Source organism: Pseudopipra pipra, chromosome 1 (assembly GCF_036250125.1).
Source record: "Pseudopipra pipra isolate bDixPip1 chromosome 1, bDixPip1.hap1, whole genome shotgun sequence".
In the NCBI taxonomy this organism is placed as follows: Eukaryota; Metazoa; Chordata; class Aves; order Passeriformes; family Pipridae; genus Pseudopipra; species Pseudopipra pipra.
The window spans coordinates 18,541,824-18,561,399 of NC_087549.1; the positions used below are offsets into that span (position 1 = coordinate 18,541,824).

Genomic DNA, 19,576 nt, shown 5'->3' on the forward strand with positions numbered 1-19,576 from the left:
ACTGCAGTGTAGCATTTATTGTTTGGTTGGTCTGCAAGTTCTGCAAGAAGGAGGTACTCAACAGCAATGGAAGCCTAATTAGAAAAAGAAAAACAAGTACCTGGTACCATACAGAGTTTGATCTCTAGTTTTCTGTTCCATCAGATCTCAGAGGCTGAAGTGTTTTCAGTTTTAAATCAGTGCTGGAACTTTTCACCACACTTGACCTAAGTGCATGTGCACTGTTTACGTTTTGTTTCCTTTTATTCAGCATTATTATTCAGTTGCACTGAAGTAAAATCTCTTTGCACCAATCTCAATGCCATTTGAACCAAAGAAGTCATTAATGTGAATCACAGGTCTTGTGAGGTCATGACCTGGGTTCTTAGGGGGAAAAAAAGCATGTAAAACATGCTGATCCCTGTTAGCCTGGTCAGTGTGGCACCAGCAAAGAACTTGGATCATAAATGGGTGACAGTCAGTGAACCTTTCACTCATATATGACTGTTTATTGGCCACAAATGACGCCAAGGGAGTTGAAATATGTTTTAACAGTCTGTTTATATTTTTCTACCAAGGTCTTAGTGCCACATAACTCATTTTGGCATTTTTTAAACTTAATTTTGCATTAAGAAAACCAAGCAAACACTGAAGCCAATATTTATTTTTCAAATAGCTATAAACATTTCACAGAAACTCTCTGTGCATCAGTCACTTATAAAATTTGTTACCTTTTCCTAGATACTTGCCCTTATAATGAAAGCTTAACCTTTGTGTGATAATGGAGATAAAGGGCAGAGGATGAATGTAGCATGTTGTACAATACAGCCACTAATGACTAAAGGGATCAAGCCAGACCTATTGCATATTATTCAGGCTGAAGGTGGGACACGCTTGCATATATAAGTACTTTTGTTCTACATCCTGTTTTCAATATCATAAACCTTTGATCAAAAAAACTAATATTGCTGGTGCAAATGATACTATATGAATAAGAGAAGCCTTGGCTTTCTCTTCCCCACCTATTTCTTCTCTTTCCCCTCCTCTATTTTTTTAATTTTTTTAAACATACTTAGGTCCTGGTTCAGCAATGTACTTAGGCAATTTTTTTAATTTAAGCACATAAGAAGTATTTTGTTGAGGCAGGGCCACCAGAGCTCTCACCGAAGGTCAAATCACTCTTGTTTCATTATGACTGCACACCCTCTAAGATGACATCAAACTGTAAAAATAAATTAAAAATATTAGGTTCAGAAAAAGGTCATAACAATTACATTGTCATTAATACTACCTTATATGGTTTCTAATTTGGAATTTATTGCATTTCCTGTCATCTCCACAAAGTGATTCATCAAGATCCCTTGCTGTTTACTGATGTCATGAGTGTGAGTACACAGCCACCAGAAAAAGCCCTTTAATCTAATTAGTAGAAATTCATAATGTGAATTGGCTTACTCATCAGGATTGAACAGATTCCAACATAGGTAAGCGAATGAAAATCCTGATTAATGTGTTGCTTTGAAAATAATATCCCCCAAAACATCCCTGTATTTTCCTCTGGGAGTCATGCAGCAGGAAGCACACATCTCTTGACATGAATCCCAACATAAATCTTGAAAATCTCATGCAGAACCCAAAATATTTATTTTAATGTGTTATTCATTAAGCTATTTCTTTAAATTGTAGTCTGCTGGCAGCTGCAAACTCATTCCATTCCATCCACATTATAGCACTGCTGTAGTATGATTTGATAGGGTCGTTATGTCATTAACACTGGAAAAAATACAAAACCAGAATCTGCAAATGCCCAAAGGAGCATAATTGTAAAAGAAGATTGCACTTCTAGCAAGGAATAAAGTATAAATAATCAAGTCAAATTGAGGAAATATTAATTGCGGGCTATTTCCACTTTTATCAATAATGATTCATTTCCTTACGTTCAAACTCTTCGCAAGGAGAAAAAAAAAACAACCAAACCAACAAAACCCCCATAGATTGTTACAGCATGTCCAATAAATGGCAATGAAGCTGCTGAAGGGTCTCGAGCACAGGTTTCATGGGGAGTGACTGAGGCAGCTGAAATTGTTTAGCCTGGAGAAAAGGAGGCTCAAGGGAGACCTTGTCACTCTCTACAACTACTTGAAAAGAGGATGTAGCCAGGTGGAGATTGGTCTCTTCTCCCAGATAACAAGTGACAAGATGAAATGGACACAAGCTGCACCAGGGGAGTTTTAGATTGGATATTATGAATAATTTCTTCACGGAAAGGGTTGTCAAGCCTTGGAACTGGCTGCCCAGGGAACTGGTTGAGTCATCATCCCTGCAGGTATTTAAAAAATGTGTAGATGTGGTGCTTAGGAACATGGTTTAGTGGTAGACCTGGCAATGCTAGGTTAATTATTGAACTCAATGATCTTAAAAGTCTTTTCCAAGCTAAACTTTTCTATAATTCTATAATATTTGAAAGATATCTTACACAGTTTCAATTAACTATTGTGCCAGTGGAAACATGAGGAAAAATGTTATTCAATCTAGATATTCTGTCCAATTTAGTATTTAGATAATTCCTTAACAGTGATTACATGTTGCAGCACATTCAGCATTCAATTTGATAAAAACAAAGTTCAGTGCTCCTATTTCAAGCCAGGGATTCTTTCAGGCGGTGTGCCTCTCATTGCTGTTTTAGACAACAGCCTTAGATTCTACACACAACTTCAAGCAGTATAAGCCTGTGTGAAGCAGTCATGATTCTTGTACAGAATTACAGCTTCTTACTTTCACTGTGTAGAAGTGTAAGTATTTCCATAAAGTGAATCACAAGAACTGACTCCTTATAGGAGATAATTCAATGTCAGTGACATTTTGGTCAAAGACATTGTCTCATTTTGTTTACTCAAAATCTTTGAGATCTAAAGACATCATCTCAGTGCTGGTACCTAGTTTTGCTCTTACTTTTCTGCTCTTCACTTATCTGATTCTCATCACTTGCTGTCATAGAAAATATTTTGTGTCACTATATACAAGTCTTGATCTGTTTCTCCTGCCAGGTAGGAGTGCTTAAAGCTCAGTTATCTCACTGCCTGATCTGTGACCTGAGAGGTTATCATGACCATGGAACTTTAGGGAAATAGTCTAATATTAAGGAGGGGACAATGTGAATTAAACTAGCACATCAGTTTCTTCTCTGAAATGTACTTTGAGTCCTTGGCATAGTGACTTTTTTCAGGTAGACTTCAGTTCTCTGCAGAACTGTATAAACATTTGACCGAACCTCCACAATTAAGAAAACAGTGAGGGTCCAGTATCCAGATGAAATGAAAAACTCTGTCAACTTTGAAAGTTATTTCTATTGATTATTACTTAAAAAAATAAAATATGATAAAATAAGATAAACCTAAAACCTATGGAACCTCAAGAACTAGATACGTACATATACGCATATTCTGTTGTATCTCAGTAAATGGAAAAGGAATAACACCTTTAAATATCATCACAGGTTTATTCTTCTAATTGAAAACAGTAACATGAAACATATTGAAGTTTTAATTAATGTAATTCAACAATAAATATGGACTTGTGATACTTAACTTTCTTAGAGCACAACTATAATTAATTTCAGTCATAATTCCAGCATACTCTTTACAAAGAAATAAAAAAGCAACCAAACACTGCACAAGAAACCCAAATCAAAACCCTGACATTCCTCCCCCCAAAACACATTGACTATATACCCTTTAGACACAGTAATTTCCAAATACCAACTTATATCAGTAAGATTTATATAAAGTTTTAACTAAAGTCTGTCTATGATATTTGTAACTTTTACTTATGATTAATTACTTTAAATTAAGCAAACCATGTGATAAATATTTCACTGTGGCTTGTAAATGGTATTTTTCAATGACACTGCATGGTAACAAGAATCCAGTATCTCTACAGTAGCCATCAGGATAAAAGTCAGCACAAACAGCATGCTGATACATGAAGTTTTCCATTTCCATTTTATCTGAAACAGTTAATTAGGATAATGTATAACTTATGTGGATGACAGTGGGTAATTAATATCATCCTCAGTACAACTAAAGCATGGATTTATGAAATCCACTACTACAATACATCTGCATGGATTTCAGCAAACTATATTTATGAGATTTTTGGAGATTCCTAGTATATTTTCAAGAAGTATTAAGTTAAATTTTACTGGAGTTGTGTGGGTCTCTTTTACTGGATTTTTGAAGAAGATTAATCAATTTAAAGATAAATCAAATTTCCAACCAATGTTCACTGAACTTTTTCACTAGCTTCAATGTCTGTAAAACAGTTCCTTAAATAAAGATATACAAGCATCACAAGATTCAGCAATTCCGTAAAGATAAGCAGCAGAAGGTCTGATTACTTGTATAAGCCTTAAAAACTTTTAAAGCATGAGTTTCTCTGGAGAGTCCTTGTGGTTCTGTGCTGAAAAATCCCTTAAGAATCAATTTTGGCATTTCTGCTGTTGGCTTCAGCCAAATCAATGAAGTGTATTTGAGTAGAGAGAAAAATACTTTTTCATTTTAGGTTACATTTTAAGTTAACCAAATTTCTCTAACCTTGTCTTTGTCTGTGTGCTGGCAGAAGTTCAGATAAGTTCTAATTTTGTTTTTATTTTTTAAGAAGCTCATCCATCTTCAATGATATCAAAACAATTTGCATTATCACTTAGGATATGCTCAGTGTTTATATGTCTGTCTAAAACATTGATCATCTCTAGTTATTTCAAGCTTGAAATTAAGTCAGCCCCTATACTTTCTAAATTAACATATTATGCTTTATAGAGCAATGAATCAGGACAAAAATGGTAGTTTCTGTAGCAACAGGAAATCTCAGCATTTACATAACTAGTGAGAGAGTGATTTTTTTTCTGTAGTAAGATTTTAAATTTCATTTAATAAAAAAAAAGTAATTAATAACTTAAAGGTTTCATTTCAGATTTCCATGACAAAAAACATTGGTGGGTGATTTTGTTTTAATAAGTATTGTGTTGAAAAATAGTTTAAACAGAAAATGGTAGTAGCAGATTAATGTATCTGTGCTGTGTTTGGTGACAGATTAGAGTAGAGGGAATTATTTCTGTTCAACACATCATTGTGATAGTAGCCTTAAATATGTTTCTGTCCCTGTTAGCAGTAAAATCCAGTTTTACCGTATGTTTCCTCTCCATCACCACGATGTTACCGACATCAGCTGCAAACCTAGCAGCTCACACTGCCACAGTGACTGTTTCTGTGGCTTCTGTAGCATGTATTTCAAGTAGTAGAAGCATATGTTTGCTTGTGCACTGTCCAGAATAAACATATTTTTAAATATTTTTTGTAAACTGTGACAAAGAACCATTTGTCTGCATACAGCACGATGACAGGCCGTTTGCCTTATGGCAGGAAAAATTCCTCTGATAGTAAATCCTGATGTCTTTTAATTATCCTTACTCAGTATTTACCTCTTCCCAATGAGTACAGTGCCTTAGTCAATTATTAATCTAATTTAATATAGAAAAAGCAAATTTGTTGTCCTCTTTATATAAACTCACATTCAGTACAACATCAAGGTTCACTAGACTATTGTATAGCTTGCTGTAATGTGTAGATGTGTTTTTTATTCATGGCTTGTTTTTTTACTTGTTTCCTGTCCAAAAATAAACATATTTTTCTCCTTTGACCTGTCAGGTGTACAGTTCAAACGCGAGCTAAAATTAACATGAGCTCTAAGAGAAAAAACATGTTTTTCTGTTAGCAATGTGCAATCCCAGGGAAAGATCTCTCTACTATATAGCATTTTTGTCCCATAGACAGGCTGCACTGAAACCATTCTAAAGGAAAACTGATCATATCAATTTATTGCTGTATTTTATATTAACATTTTATCTTTAGAATTGGAAGATATGTGTTCTTACTCTGGATATATTGAATTAATGTTTTCTTGGCTGGCACATTTCGCTTGTCTCAACGGGAGAGTGGGCAAGGAGCTGCAGTAATGTCAGGCAATAATTACAGCAGTGAGTCATTGCTACAGTGCAGCAGAGGAGAAATACAGAGGTCATTTTGTCTTACATTTTTGTAAAGGAAATGTGGGAGGATATTATTTTCATGTGCGGGCAGCAAAAATATTAAGAACCAAATTAAAAATCTGTTCAAGTTGTCAGAGCTACTTACTGAATTATTCAGGTTTTCAACAGTTTGCAGAACTACTGTTTGCAGTTAAAACTCTATTAGGAATACAATACAGTTAAATAAAGAGTCCATGAATTTAGCATGTACACAGTTTCTCAAGTCTAGGCTAAAGATAGGAGTGGGAAAAGTTTAATATGGTTATGGTTTTATGGTGGATATTGATGGTTTTCTCCAGTCAGAAAAGAATTGTAACATTCTCTTTCTTCTTCTCTTTGGTACTGTTACATCACTCATTCCTTCGAAGACAGGCAGTGATAAAGATGGAAACTGTTTCTTGCAACTCAGTTAAGTAAGTTAGAAACTGTTCAAAATTTTGTGAGTAGTGGTGACTAAGTTTTTGTCATCTTCCACCATATCTAGTTTCTTCAACTTCTCCAAAGTATTTTCCTTTCTTTTAGAGTTGCTTTTAATTTGCCTCCAAGGATTATTTACCTTATCTGGTGTTACATTCTTGTTTGTTAGTTAATCTTGATTTATGATAAAAAAAAATGGGGTTTGATTCAATTTTGTTTGTTTTCATAAGGAGAGTATGCACTGCCCTAATGAAATCTAAATATTTCACCCTCCTATCTCATTAAAAAAAAAAGTTATGTTTAAGAAGAAGTTTTATTTCCTAACAAAGAAAAAAAGATCCAAATGGGTGCCCAGGCAATCTAGCTGTAATCTGGATGAAAGCAACAACTATGATGCCTTCTACTCTACAACTGAGCACAGTTCAAACTCACAGGAATCTCCCAGTTCACCACAGATGGCTCATGCTCTATCTCCCACAAGGAGATGGTCTTTCCACTGGTTTTAAAAATTAGCAAGCACAAGGGATGTTTCCCTTTGTCCTTTAGTGGGAGTATTAAATGATGAAAAAGTTGAATACCAGGGTTAGGATTCCCAATATATTTAGTTCCATGTTTAACAGGATTTTGGCATACATTTTAGTTTCAACCTCAGCAACAGCAGTATTTCTCTAGAGTGATTATTTAGATATTTTTCTCCTGTTCACAACACATTATCTATCATGAAGTATTTGGAAGATATCTTTGTTACAGAAGTGCTTTTGTTATTCATGGACAACTGTTACTATTGGGAGACTTCATGTGATTTTGCAATATGTTCAGGAAAAGGCTAATTGGGAAACTTTATAAGGAGTTAGTGATATTTAATGCAAACATTATGTTTTATTAATTGTTAAAAAAGGATTTTTAATTCCTAAATAATTAATCAAAGCCTTTTTGAGAAAAAAAACCCCAAACCTGAACTTAAAATGAAACTGCTATCTGTTTTTGAGGGTGTTTTAGGTTCTTTTGTTTTCTTTTGTTTCTTGCTTAGTATTATTACAATTAGGGTCTAGAATTAAGAGTATCCTGATGATAATCTCATATTGGGTCCTCCTAAATGGTTGCAGTCCAGTGGGCTTTAGTTACAGAGGGACTTAATCTCCTAAATTTAAATTTCATTATAAATGGAATTATTTGACTAACCCAAGAGTTCATAAAACTCTACCAAATTCAGCATCTTTAGGAGTGGGTTTCATTTCAGAAATTGAAATTATCTAAAATTTAGATGTAAGTGTGAACCAGATAGAAGATACAAGTTAAATCCTTTCTCAACCTCAAAATTTTCCAAACTAGAGGACAAAACAGTGGCAGTCACATGAGTTTTAAAAACAAAGATGCCTTTCACAGTCCTAACACGAAGGCCAGTCAGTGTGAGTTTATATTTGTCCACACTTATCTGTGTACGTGTATTCCCACACACCAGGTGTAAGTGCTGACCAGTAGGTTAGAAGAAGGGCTGAGATGTAGGTGCCCTCCATTCCTACTGAAGGTAGGAAAATATGGAAACTCAGTGAGGAGAAGATTCAGAAAAGGAAATTCTGGGCATAAGATTCTGATCTGCATGTGTCCATTTTATTCCATGACCCTTCCATCAAAATTAATAAGCCCTCCTTTGAGGAGGAATCAGAATTTGGGGTTCCATCCTGTCATATGGAATGAGAAGGCAGGAGAAAGGATATTTTAGCCTGCAGAGACAGACAAGAGGGAGGAGGGAATTTGGAGACATCCTTCTACAGTATTTCCCAAAAGCAAGCTTTGATGTGTCCCTCTTCATTCATCAAGCCGAATCTTTTAAAGCCTACTTCAATATTTCTGTTTCTCTCTATTTAATGCTTAAGAACATTAGGTCATTACTCATGTTTATGAATTCCAGTCATGAAGATCTGTGCTCAGATTTTTAGTACTATGGCAATTGTGAAATTGGATCTTAACTCATAAGATATTAAAGACCGTGTACACTGGGATAATTGAGGTGGTTCTCTACATCCCTTAATGATAGTTGTTAATATTTGCAGTAAGCTAGTGTATTTTTTGTTTGTTTACAGATAAAATAAGTAATAGTCACCAACAAAGCTGCATAGGACTTCTTAGCTGTTTCACTAAGGGTCTACTTTAAAGAAAGGACTGCGTGATCTCTGCAGACTAACAGAAAAAAAATAGAGAAAAAGTAGTTAATATTAAATTGTGTAAGTCTTACAAACATTTCACTAGTTCTAGTAAATAAATAAATAGAAATTCTAAGGAGAGATGTTCTAATTGTAAACATTGCATCAGAAACTATCTCCTACACTTTAATGAGATTTAGCACACAATTTTTTTCACATGGATTTATGATTGCATTAATTCTTATTCTGTATGTTGCACATTTCATAGCTGCATGTTGCAGAACTATACTTTTTTTGGTAATTTATTTAGAATTATCCCAGGTTTATCTGTTAAACTCTTTAAACATGGTGTGAAAGCAACTAAGCTGTATATATCTGAAAGAATTCCAGGTCATCTAAACACTTCAACAGGAAAAATTTCTGCTTTAAGTTTGAAATGGCTTTTCAGGATGCCTTACAGTTGTTTATGTGATATTTTTAGATCTATTATTTCCACACACTATACCTTACTTTTATTTCAAGGAACTGCAGATAGTCAAGTTGTGTCATGGAGAAGGAATGGTGAAAAGCAAAACATTCTTAAGAGAGTTTTTCCTCACCGTTTGTGAAATCCCAAGCTGCCTTTGCTATAATATCACAAGAATAAAATGCAGAGGGTATTTCTAACACCCATACTAGATAAGAGGTAACAGTTAAAATATTTTTTAAATGTGCCGTTTCCTCTTAAGTACATCAACTAAGAAATTTTCTAGTTTCCAAATGAATGCTGTCAGCTGCTCTGTTCCTCATAGTGATTTTAGAATTTCATACAGATGTCATCGGAAGTCCTCAAAATTTAATATACAAATGTACTATTTTTCTTACTCCTATTTGCTCATAATTTACTCGCTATTCTTTATTTGTTGCTTTTTTAATTCCACTGTATACAGATAAAGTAGACTTGATCTTTTTTATATGAGCATGAATTTACGTTTCCTGCCTATTGTGTAAATCTGAGCAGCCTTTCCCCTTCTTTCTTTGATCTTTAGAATTTCTTGGCTGTGAGCAAGTGGAAAGGCTGGAGATGTAGTCCTGAAAATGGTTTATGAATTTTAATTGGAATAAATCCCTTTTTATTCTAAATTTCCTTTCCTTTATCTCCTTCAAGAAAAATCAAGATGAACTCAACCCTGAATTGCTATCTTTTCTAAGGGAAGGAAATTATGTCCTGGTAGTTATTCACAGTTTCTTTTAAAGGTTCAATTTTATCAATCTGAATCTGAGAATACTAAAAAATTAGCTGAGTCCAAGTGGTAAGATATCTACTGCTCCTGGGAGCTAACAGGCTCATCAATTACTCTAGTGCTATGCAGAATTGCTGCCTCAAGCCAGGCTAGTTTGGACCCATATGGCTTGAACTGAAGCTCAGAACAAGAAGAACTGATTGCTTCAGGACCAGTTTTGGGGTTCGATTGAGATCTGATTTTGGTGTAAAGTAGTGCCAACTTAGCAGTGTCATTTTTTCCTAACTGTTGGCAATGCCAATTCGGGGAGAAAAGCACAAAGAAACAGAATTACTGTTTCACCCTGTGGTTCATCTGCATGCTGTTCAGTACAATAAGCCTACTAGAGTTCAGAGCTGAGCTAAGATAAGCTTTATCCTTTTAAGGTCACTGGAGACATACTAGACAAATGGTGTTGAGGGAAAGTCAAAGGTAACTGGCAAGACCTAAATCTGTGATGAGTGGAATGTTTGTAAAATATCAGGGCAAGTAAAGAGCTTGTAAGTAATCCTAATGCCCTACCCCTTTGGGGAAAACATTGAATACCAAATATTGTGTATTTCTTTATTTTTTATGTTTTCTTAGATTGTACAATTTATTTTTTTTAATCGGACTAAGTGGGTTTTACAGTATTTTTGCTAATAAAAAGGTCTGACTATCCTTGTCTTTCTTATTTAAGTAAACAACATTTGCTTTTTATATGGACTTTATGAGACTTCTGTGAGTGTCAGTGTTGCAGATATAATGAGCTTGTATGGCCATTTCAAATCAGATCATAGATATCATGTGACAAAGTAATTTTTCTATCAACACAACCTCAGGGAAGTTTATTTTGTTGTGCAAAAAAACAGGCACAGCTTGCAAAACAAGGCCAAAGTCCAATGGATGAAGATGGGACCAATTCCAGCCTTTCACTTGTATAAAACAAAGAAATTAACGTGAGCAAAGAAGGATCTCAGATTAATTTTGTCTAAAACAAGCATCCTTTGATAGAGTAACATGGTCATTACAGGTTAATTTCCACTATGATTGGGTAATGATCTTCCTGGATTCCTGTTCCTAGGTTGTTCCTTGTTAAAATACTAAGAACTTTCACAGTCTTTTATTGAGGCTCACACTTTGCCTTGTCTTTTTTGTGCTATCCAATAGTATTTGACTATGCATAGTATTTGTATTTAATCCAAAAATTTTTATATGTTTATGTGTGTGTAGTTATCTATATACAAAATTTTCTCTAAGGATTAAGTCCAAAGGTATGTAATCATCAGTCTCGGTCACGTAACATTCAAAATTAAAATCAAATTAAGGTAGGCAGTGCTTTAGAAGGATAGCCCTGACAGTTCTCTTTTCTTAATATTTTTTTTACTTTAAAATGTTCATGCTTAGCATCTGCTGTCTTCATTTTTAAAGATGGAGAAAGGACACACAGGAAGAAATTTGTAAAAAATTGTGAAGTTTAAGTCAGTCTGCAAGTGTGAACTCTCTAAGGTGCCAAGTGCTGGTTCTGTGCCTTCATGTTTTGAGAGGATTCAATAACCTCACTGGATATACAGAAAAGGCTTTTCTGTAATGAATTTCCACGACAAGTTTAATCCAATTGGCTTTGTTTGGATCTTATATCCACCCACAGATGCATGCAAGACAAAAAAAAACCCTCAAAACTAAACCAACAAAAAACAGTAGCCATGCACTTGACTAAGGAAAGCCATCATATGGTGCCTTTGGCCTCATAAGCAGAATTTCAGTCTCAAAGTTCTGTGGGAAAACTGGGTTTTATTTAAATCTCAGTCTAGGGGAGAGACTCTCCTTCTCATCTCAGAAAAATGTCAATGACTTAACTACAACTGCAGGCTAAAATGGGTTAGGGATATTCTCTACTCCTGCTGTTAATATTCTGACCACTTTGCAATAAAGTATCTGTCTTCCATCTAAACAAATGGATGAATGAAACTTTGGTAAAGGCATTTACATTTTTATTCATAAAAAGTATTTGGATAAAAATACAACAACAAAGAGGTAGCAACAGACAGTGACTCATAACTGCTCTCCTTGTTCACTGTGTCTGTGGGAGAAGTTGGGAAAGCATTTTCTAGGATAACACTCCAGCTGTAAATCACAGAGAGAAGCAGATGTCTCTCCTGCTTTACACATTTAAGTCCTGTTTCTGCTCTCATTACTCCTTATACATTTTGCATGTGATATTTAAAAAATATATTTGCCCCTTTTCAATAACCCTAGAAGAAACAGAACTGATGCTTCTCAGCTTCTCTTCAGAGAAGTCTATCCCACTGTATACAAAATCTTGGTTACCTCTGGGGCTCATTCATTCCTACCTGTAGGGGTTCAGTGAGACAGGTGAGGGGTGTGTCTTCCCCTCTTGTTGCTCCAATGGCTATGGCTTGCTCCTGGGATGTAAGGATTATGGCTTCATATTTCTCCATTGAGATCCTGTCTCTTCCTTCCTCTGTATGAAGCTATTGCGGCAAAGGATATCTTCCTCCTCCAGTAATGTTTTATGAAAAAAATCCAAGAACATACTGATCATATGTCTGATGTTGGTAGCTATTTACTGGAAATAGGGTTTTTCTGTGAGCATCCATCTCCCAGTGATGTCTGTTTCATGGAGCTGCTTAAGTAGAGGCAAGGGAAACCATAGTTTTTAACCTCCCCTCCCTTCCACTCCTCTCTCTCTCCTCTCCCTTTCCTCTCACATTTGGCTGCTGGCATCTGAGCTTGAGCTTCTAGCTCATGGTTATGGTTTCAACTAGTTGACAAGCCTCCTTAAGAAACGGGAAATTTAACATTGCAAATTATGAAGACTTTTGTGGCTTGAACTCTAAGTTATTCTCCATTCATCACTCCGAGACAGCTTTGGCAGAACTGGATTGCTGGCTTGTGCTGTAAATGGTGGAATTAAAAATTTTGAGACTGCTAAAATCCTCTTTTGAGCCCAGGGATTAATAACAGAACTGCTGTTAACTGGGAGTGCTGTTTCTGTGCCACAGTTAAGAGACCAGCTTCTCAAGTACTCAATTATTCTGTCAATGTATTCCAGATCTCTGGGCATTTCTCTTCATTCCTCTGTCTCTCAGTCCCTCTCCTTTGCTGCATTTTCCAGTTCAGATTCCTTGAGCTCAGTTCTGCTCTGGGACAAGGACAATGTCCTACTACAGATACATAAAGAGTCCTGATTGCCCCCATTTTACACCTGAAATAACAAAGAGATTGAACCAAAACACAAGACATTTCTGAAGGCAAATCTGATGTGGAAAAATATCTGTATCTCTTATTTTTCTTTTTTTACTTTGGTGACACATTGTTTTCTCTTGCTGTTTCAGACTTTATTTGAAAGGTCATAGTGGAACTGCTGGAAAACAGAGCAGCCTGATCTTACACGGTGCTGAATTCAGTACAAAAGATGCTGACAATGACAACTGCATGTGTAAATGTGCTCTCATGTTGACTGGAGGTGAGTACCACTCTGAAAATATGTGGTACATTGATAGGAATCAACTGTTTTCCTAAAGCAACCATGGATAAAGTTGTATTCATGGATGTGTAAGTTCTGAGTGAAAATTCCTTTCATTGTTTTTACTTCCACTCTTATCTATGCATATATTGTGGTAGTGCCAATACCTCAAGATTCCTATCAGCAGAGAAGGGATTATTCAGAGATGCAATCGGAATATTTCTGCACTGAAGCTGTTGCAACAATGTCAAAGGGAAAGCATAAGTTAGTGTAATTGTTTAGGCAAGAAAGGAAAAATAAGAGAAAAGAAGCTAAGAGAGAAGGCATTTGTGAGAAGTGGGAGAGTGAACCAGAAAAAGAAGAGAAAAAATACAGAGAATTAGATATGAGAAGGTAAAGTTTAAAAACAATCAGCATCTAGGTTTGTAATGTATTATCTATTTCACTTAGGGGTGTGATTCTGTTATTGAAATAATTATAATAATTAAACTTTCTGTCTTATATGAGCATAATACATAAAGACACAGTTAATGTAGTGACTAATTCGCTCATCTGTGAAAGACTAGACCTGCAACCATCTGTTTTAATCTGGAAGATTTAAACTGGTATCCTAGTGAGCTGAGTCAAACTGCAGAAGGAAAGAAATAGTCGAGGTGGAGAAGAGCACAGACAAAGTATACCGGGATAGTTTAAAGCACCAACTCAATCTGACTGCCAGCAAGTATACTGTATATGACTGATATTTGCTCCCTCCAAAGCAGAGGAGGAATATATGAGATTATCTCCCCATACCGTCACCTAAAGCTTTAACCCAAGAGTGAGAACTTTCTCTGGAAAATTATACTTATTCCTAGTCCCTATATGGGCAAGCTCATTTTTATCTCTAGAATACCACATTGTAGCAGAAAGCTTAAATTGGGATTCTTTGGTTCATTGACTGTATGACCAAGAACGGCCCTTTCTTATCTTCACATCTCATCTTCTTTGGAGACTCTCAGTGATTTCTAACTTTCCTGGAAAAGATCCTATAGCATGTAAATTTTTCACTCTTTTGGATCTGATTGCTAAACCAGTATTATTTGTGGTTACTGGCACTCTGAATCCAGCTCAGGTCATATTCAGGCATATATGAGCCTCTAAAGCTATCATCTGCTAACAGAAGATGGTTTCCCATCACTGAGAATTTATGTCAAATGCACAACCGAAGAGCTACTTCGTTCTCTTTTGCTAACTGGAAATGACTCAGTTGGGAAAATCTTTAAGGAGCCAATTTTTCAAATTTCCATAACTTCCTCTAGTGATATCTTATGAAAAGTCATCTGGGAAACTTCTTACCATATACAGGAGATCAGAAAGTACCTTTTTATTTCTATAAAAAAATAGAAGCTAATCAGATAGTTCTGGAGACGGACATTGGATAAGAGTGTCAACAGTTTATTTTAATTAAAACTGTTGACCTTTCCCTTTAGAATCCATGCTAAATCAAAGTGTGTTATTTCCAGGGCGGTTCAGAGTCTAGTGGGAAGCTCCTGAGTATGAGTTGTGTCTGTGCTGAAGTGCAGACTCATTCGTGTATCTAAGCTGCCTGGAAATACCTCTTCTCCCAGACAGTTAATTCTGGAGAAGAGTGGTTTGTTTATTTTCCTGCTCTGACTTCTATGGCAGGTCAATGCCCTGCTAAGGTCAGTTTGCTATTGAACAACTGTTCCACAAGATTCACATATATTGCTGCAGCAGTCCTGCAAATCCACCAGAAAACCACATATTGGAATATACTGGTAACAAATGAATAACGAAGAAGGGGAGAATTACCAAAGGCTGAGGAAACCACAAATATAGGAAATCACTACAGAGTAAAAAGAGATGGAACTAACCTTTGGAGATAGATAAGTCTACTCTTGTGAACAAGGCTCTGAGTACCAGTCCCTCGGAGTTAGGCTGTACAGCACTGAGTAATTTGTAGTTTTTCAAGAAGAGAAAGACTTTAATCAAGTTAGAGTTCTCCTCAAACACTCTGCTATGCTCTGCTCCTTGAAATGACTTTCTCATTTCTTAAGGAACATCAGAAATTGAATTAAATACCAAAACATTTTTTAGTGAGTATATTTCAGTTTTGTACCAGACAAAGACTAATTAATAGAAGTAGCAATGATAACAGGGTTTTTTTAAGCAAAAAATATCAGACTCTGTTAGTTTTGGCAACATCACAAAGAGCCCTTTAATGATGAATGATATGAAATCTGCAGGCAGGTTTCTAGCTATCTTGACAGTTTGGGTGAGCCTGTTATCTCTATGAGGTGAACTGAGTATATTTATGTCAGGAATAAAGACTGAGATAAGCTGAAGCTCAAAACTGTGATATGGTTATAATCAAGGCTGAAAATAAAATGTAAGGAAAACACATATTTCTCTCTGTCATCTTGCTAGTTGTCAGTTTTATTTGGTCTATATCATAACTATTATTCTATCTCCTCCTTTATCTCCCCCTTCTTCCCCAGAATGAGAAATTAAATACTGGGGGAATAATACAGAAGCACCAACAGTGTTTTGTGTGTGTGTCTTTCTCCTCCTTTCAAGAGCCACATTATGCTACTTGAATTTCTCTTAATGTTGATTTTAGGGAATGGCTTCAAAAGTACATGCATGAGCTGGATTCTTAGTCTCTGTAAACTTTCAAGGTATTTAAATGTTTTAGCTGGTTTTTTGTGCCTTTGAAAATTTAAGCTAAGCATGCTTGTTTTACTTTAAAGACAAATTACATTTATTCAAATAATTTCTTCAGTGGTTTAATATCTTAGGCCAGTAAACTGAGCACAGGGTTATACATATATATTTATCTGGATATAATTTCAAGCCTTACTTGGAAGACTACCCCAGTAAATTACATACATGGCTTTTTGCAAGAAACCTCTTTAAAAATGCAACAGACTGTCACCAGAATGGAGCAATGAGTGGATGTCCATAGTGCATCACATAGATTTCCAATACAACACTTAACTTTTAACATCTCAGGATCAGATTCATGGACCAAGTTCTTGTCCATCTGCTCACCAGTCAACTGAGCCCCAAATTGTTTGTGCAATTGCTTTCAATCACTGGAAAGTGACTTACAGTAACTTGGCTGACAGGGAAAGAGTTTTAAGGTGGTTTTCCTTGTTTGACATTGGCTGCAGTCTGAGATGTTCACACAGGCATTTACCTTGCTTCAGGTGAGAAACTAAACTTCTGATCCCGAAAATAGTTTGACAAAAAGACAGGGAGACTTTCTAGATATCTTGCCAGGTTTTAAGCAGCATAGAATTACTGAAATAAATGGTTGGTTTGTTGGGGTTTTTTTATTTTACTGAAAGCAGAGATCCATCCAACTTCGGTCTCCTGTCTCTGAAAGAAGTCAGTACAGGCCTAAGAAAAATGCAGATAAATTAAACATCCCTTGAGTATTTTCCCAGTATCTTTTGAATCTCAGGATCTTCCTGAGCCAGAGACTCCCATGTATTTATTAAACCTCAGTTCATTTTCCAGTGGATTTCTCATCTATTAAGTCAGACTGGTAGTCTTGACAATCCAATACTCTAAGGAGTACATAGGCCTAGAAATTACTTCCAGAGGTCATTTAGTCCTTTTCTAAGACAGATTCTTCTCTATCTGTTCATTTCCATCTTTCTGTTCGCCTTCAAGATTTCTAGTGACATTCATTCTCATAATAAAATCTGTTACTGAGTTTGTCTACACAATATAAGAAAGCTTTGTATGTCGACTAACTGATTCTATGATAATTTAAATGTTTTCCATCTTGTTCTATCCTCCACCATTTGAAAGCATAGACCATTTCTTTGTATTTCTTTGAAAGGTTTTTGTATTAATTTGAGATTGTTGGCAATCTCTCTTTTGAATTCTGGACTAAACAATCCTAAATCTTTCCTCTTAACATTCACTCTTTTGGAGCCTGTCCTGTGGCTCCACAAATAGCTTGAGGTGTCATTCAAAACTTCAGCCAGTCTTCTAGCTGAGAAGTTATCAATGTAAAGTCAAGCAGATCCTTTGTATTATCAACTAAATTCTTTAAAGTATAGAATGTCAGAAACATTGAAATCTTTCCTAAAATAAGTTATGTCTTTTGATCATTGAGGACTATTTCAATGTTTTTGCATTAGAAATTGTTCTTATCGGCTTTGTTGCCAAATGTACTAAATTTTATGGACAAACCCAAGGGCTACAAATAAATATTGGCTTTTCATAGGATCCGTTTATCCTGTAAACCCATACAAATGTACCATTCGAACACACTTGGATCTTATTGAAAGACCTGTATTGATCTTACTGCATTCAGTGATCTTACTGCATTCAGTGTACTCAGGAGGGAGAACAGAGACGTATGTGAGGAAAATCCTATGAACTCCAGGGAATAAGCTAACATCTAGTTACTGAGTGTCTTTTCTTGGGTCAAACTGTCACAGCTCTGGAACTTCTTCATATGGTGTGTTCTGCAGTGGCAGTGCTGCAGGTATCTCTTTCAGAAACCGCTGTTTTATGTTCCCTCACTTCCTCATAGCTACCAAGAAAGTCACTGCTTCCATTCCTCTTTCCCTTAATATACAAAGCATCTGAAAAAACATTTCCTGTGCACCCATTCACAGATTTCATAAAATATTCTGAGTTGGAAGGGACCCACAAGGATCATCAAGTCCAACTCTTAAGTGAATGGCCCATATGGGGATCAAAACCACTACCTTGGTGTTATTAGCACCATTTTCTAACAACTGAGCATCCTTTCAAAGGTATTGATTTGGTGTTGAGACATGCAGTGGGAAGTCTTGTGATAATATGAGGCCTTATGGGGAAAGAAGACCCATCAGAGGATGCAAGGGAGCATGGAGAGACATAACCATATGGAGAAAAAAACCACACCAGAAAACAAAACAAAAAACCCACCTCATTTATAAAAAAAAAGATAGAAAAATTTTGATGTAATATTAGGAAACATCTTTAAAAAATTGATACATTCTCACTAACAAGAACAGTATAGTAGGAAAAAATATGCTCACTTTGAAAGAAGTATTTTTTTAGAAGAAATCTGGGATAAGAGATTTGTGCAAGTCCTCACAAATGTTTTATAAAATTATGTGTTTCTTCAGCTCATTCAAATTTTTTACAGAGATTTTGTAAAGCATCACTAAAACCTTCAAAAAGGCCATTTATGGAGCTATTCCTGTTCCTTTAGGATGAAATGGTAACTAACTCAGCTTGTCATCTCTTCACCCCAACACTGTAAACAGAACCCAGGTGCATCTGGGTTCCAGCTTTGAGAAATGAGGGTTAGGATTTCTCTGTTTAACTTTGTCTTAAGTTTCTATAAGATTATACTATGGTTACAGTAAAATATCAGCTGTACAGCTTTCCCTTTCTTTGGTTATTGCCCCCATAAGTATAACATTGCAACCAAAGGGAGGTCAACTGTACCAAAACAGAAGATTGTCAGAATTTATCTGGTATAGATTCTTCCCTAAAGATTTCCTTATGAGGTGCTACTTCTGAAAAGAAGAAAACCCTAAGTATTATCCAAAGTCTAAGGAAATACAAGACTAGAAACATAAATTACATGTATCTGAATAAAAATGACAGAGTAAACACTGGACTCGAAGGCTAAACATGGTCAATATCATATCTGTAATAATAAGCCATAGTTTAAAATACCTTCATATAATGCATTCATTATAGATAGATAAAAGGCTAACCACTGAGAGAATCAGATGATTCCCTAGGACTGTGCACATTGTCTAAAAGGAGTTTCTCACAGTTTAATTCCGTTTCCAGCAGTCAGAGTGGGAAACAAACTGAAAATTTAAAATTCTCCATTTGATTCCACAGTGACAGCTGCAGAATTAAGTAGGCACTCATTAGATGATCAGTTTGCTGCTACCAGTGCTGTTTGAAAATGATTTACAAAGAGTTCCGAGAAGATTACAATGCTGTGATGTGCAGGCTAAAATAACTTTTTTTAAATAAAATGGCATTTAACTACCAAAGCAAAAGTCGCCACCTGATCTTTATGCTCTTATTTGTCTCTATACATGACACAAATGTTCAGTACAACCATATTACATGGAAAGATGCATAAAACCTGTGCTAAAGATTCAAAAAGCAAAGATCTTACATGAAAAAAAAACCCAAACAGAAGTATTTCTGACAAATAGAGCTCCTAGCCACTGAGGTAAATATG

General features: G+C 35.6%; 1 protein-coding gene across 1 annotated transcript in view; it reads left to right on the forward strand.

The window, feature by feature from the left end:
* Positions 1-19,576, forward strand: part of ANGPT1 (angiopoietin 1) — a 158,001-nt gene that overhangs the window by 134,178 nt on the left and 4,247 nt on the right. Inside the window, exon 8 of the mRNA XM_064646825.1 lies at positions 13,226-13,356. Within this exon, the coding sequence (XP_064502895.1) occupies positions 13,226-13,356 (131 nt within the window). The remainder of the gene's footprint in view (positions 1-13,225; positions 13,357-19,576) is intronic.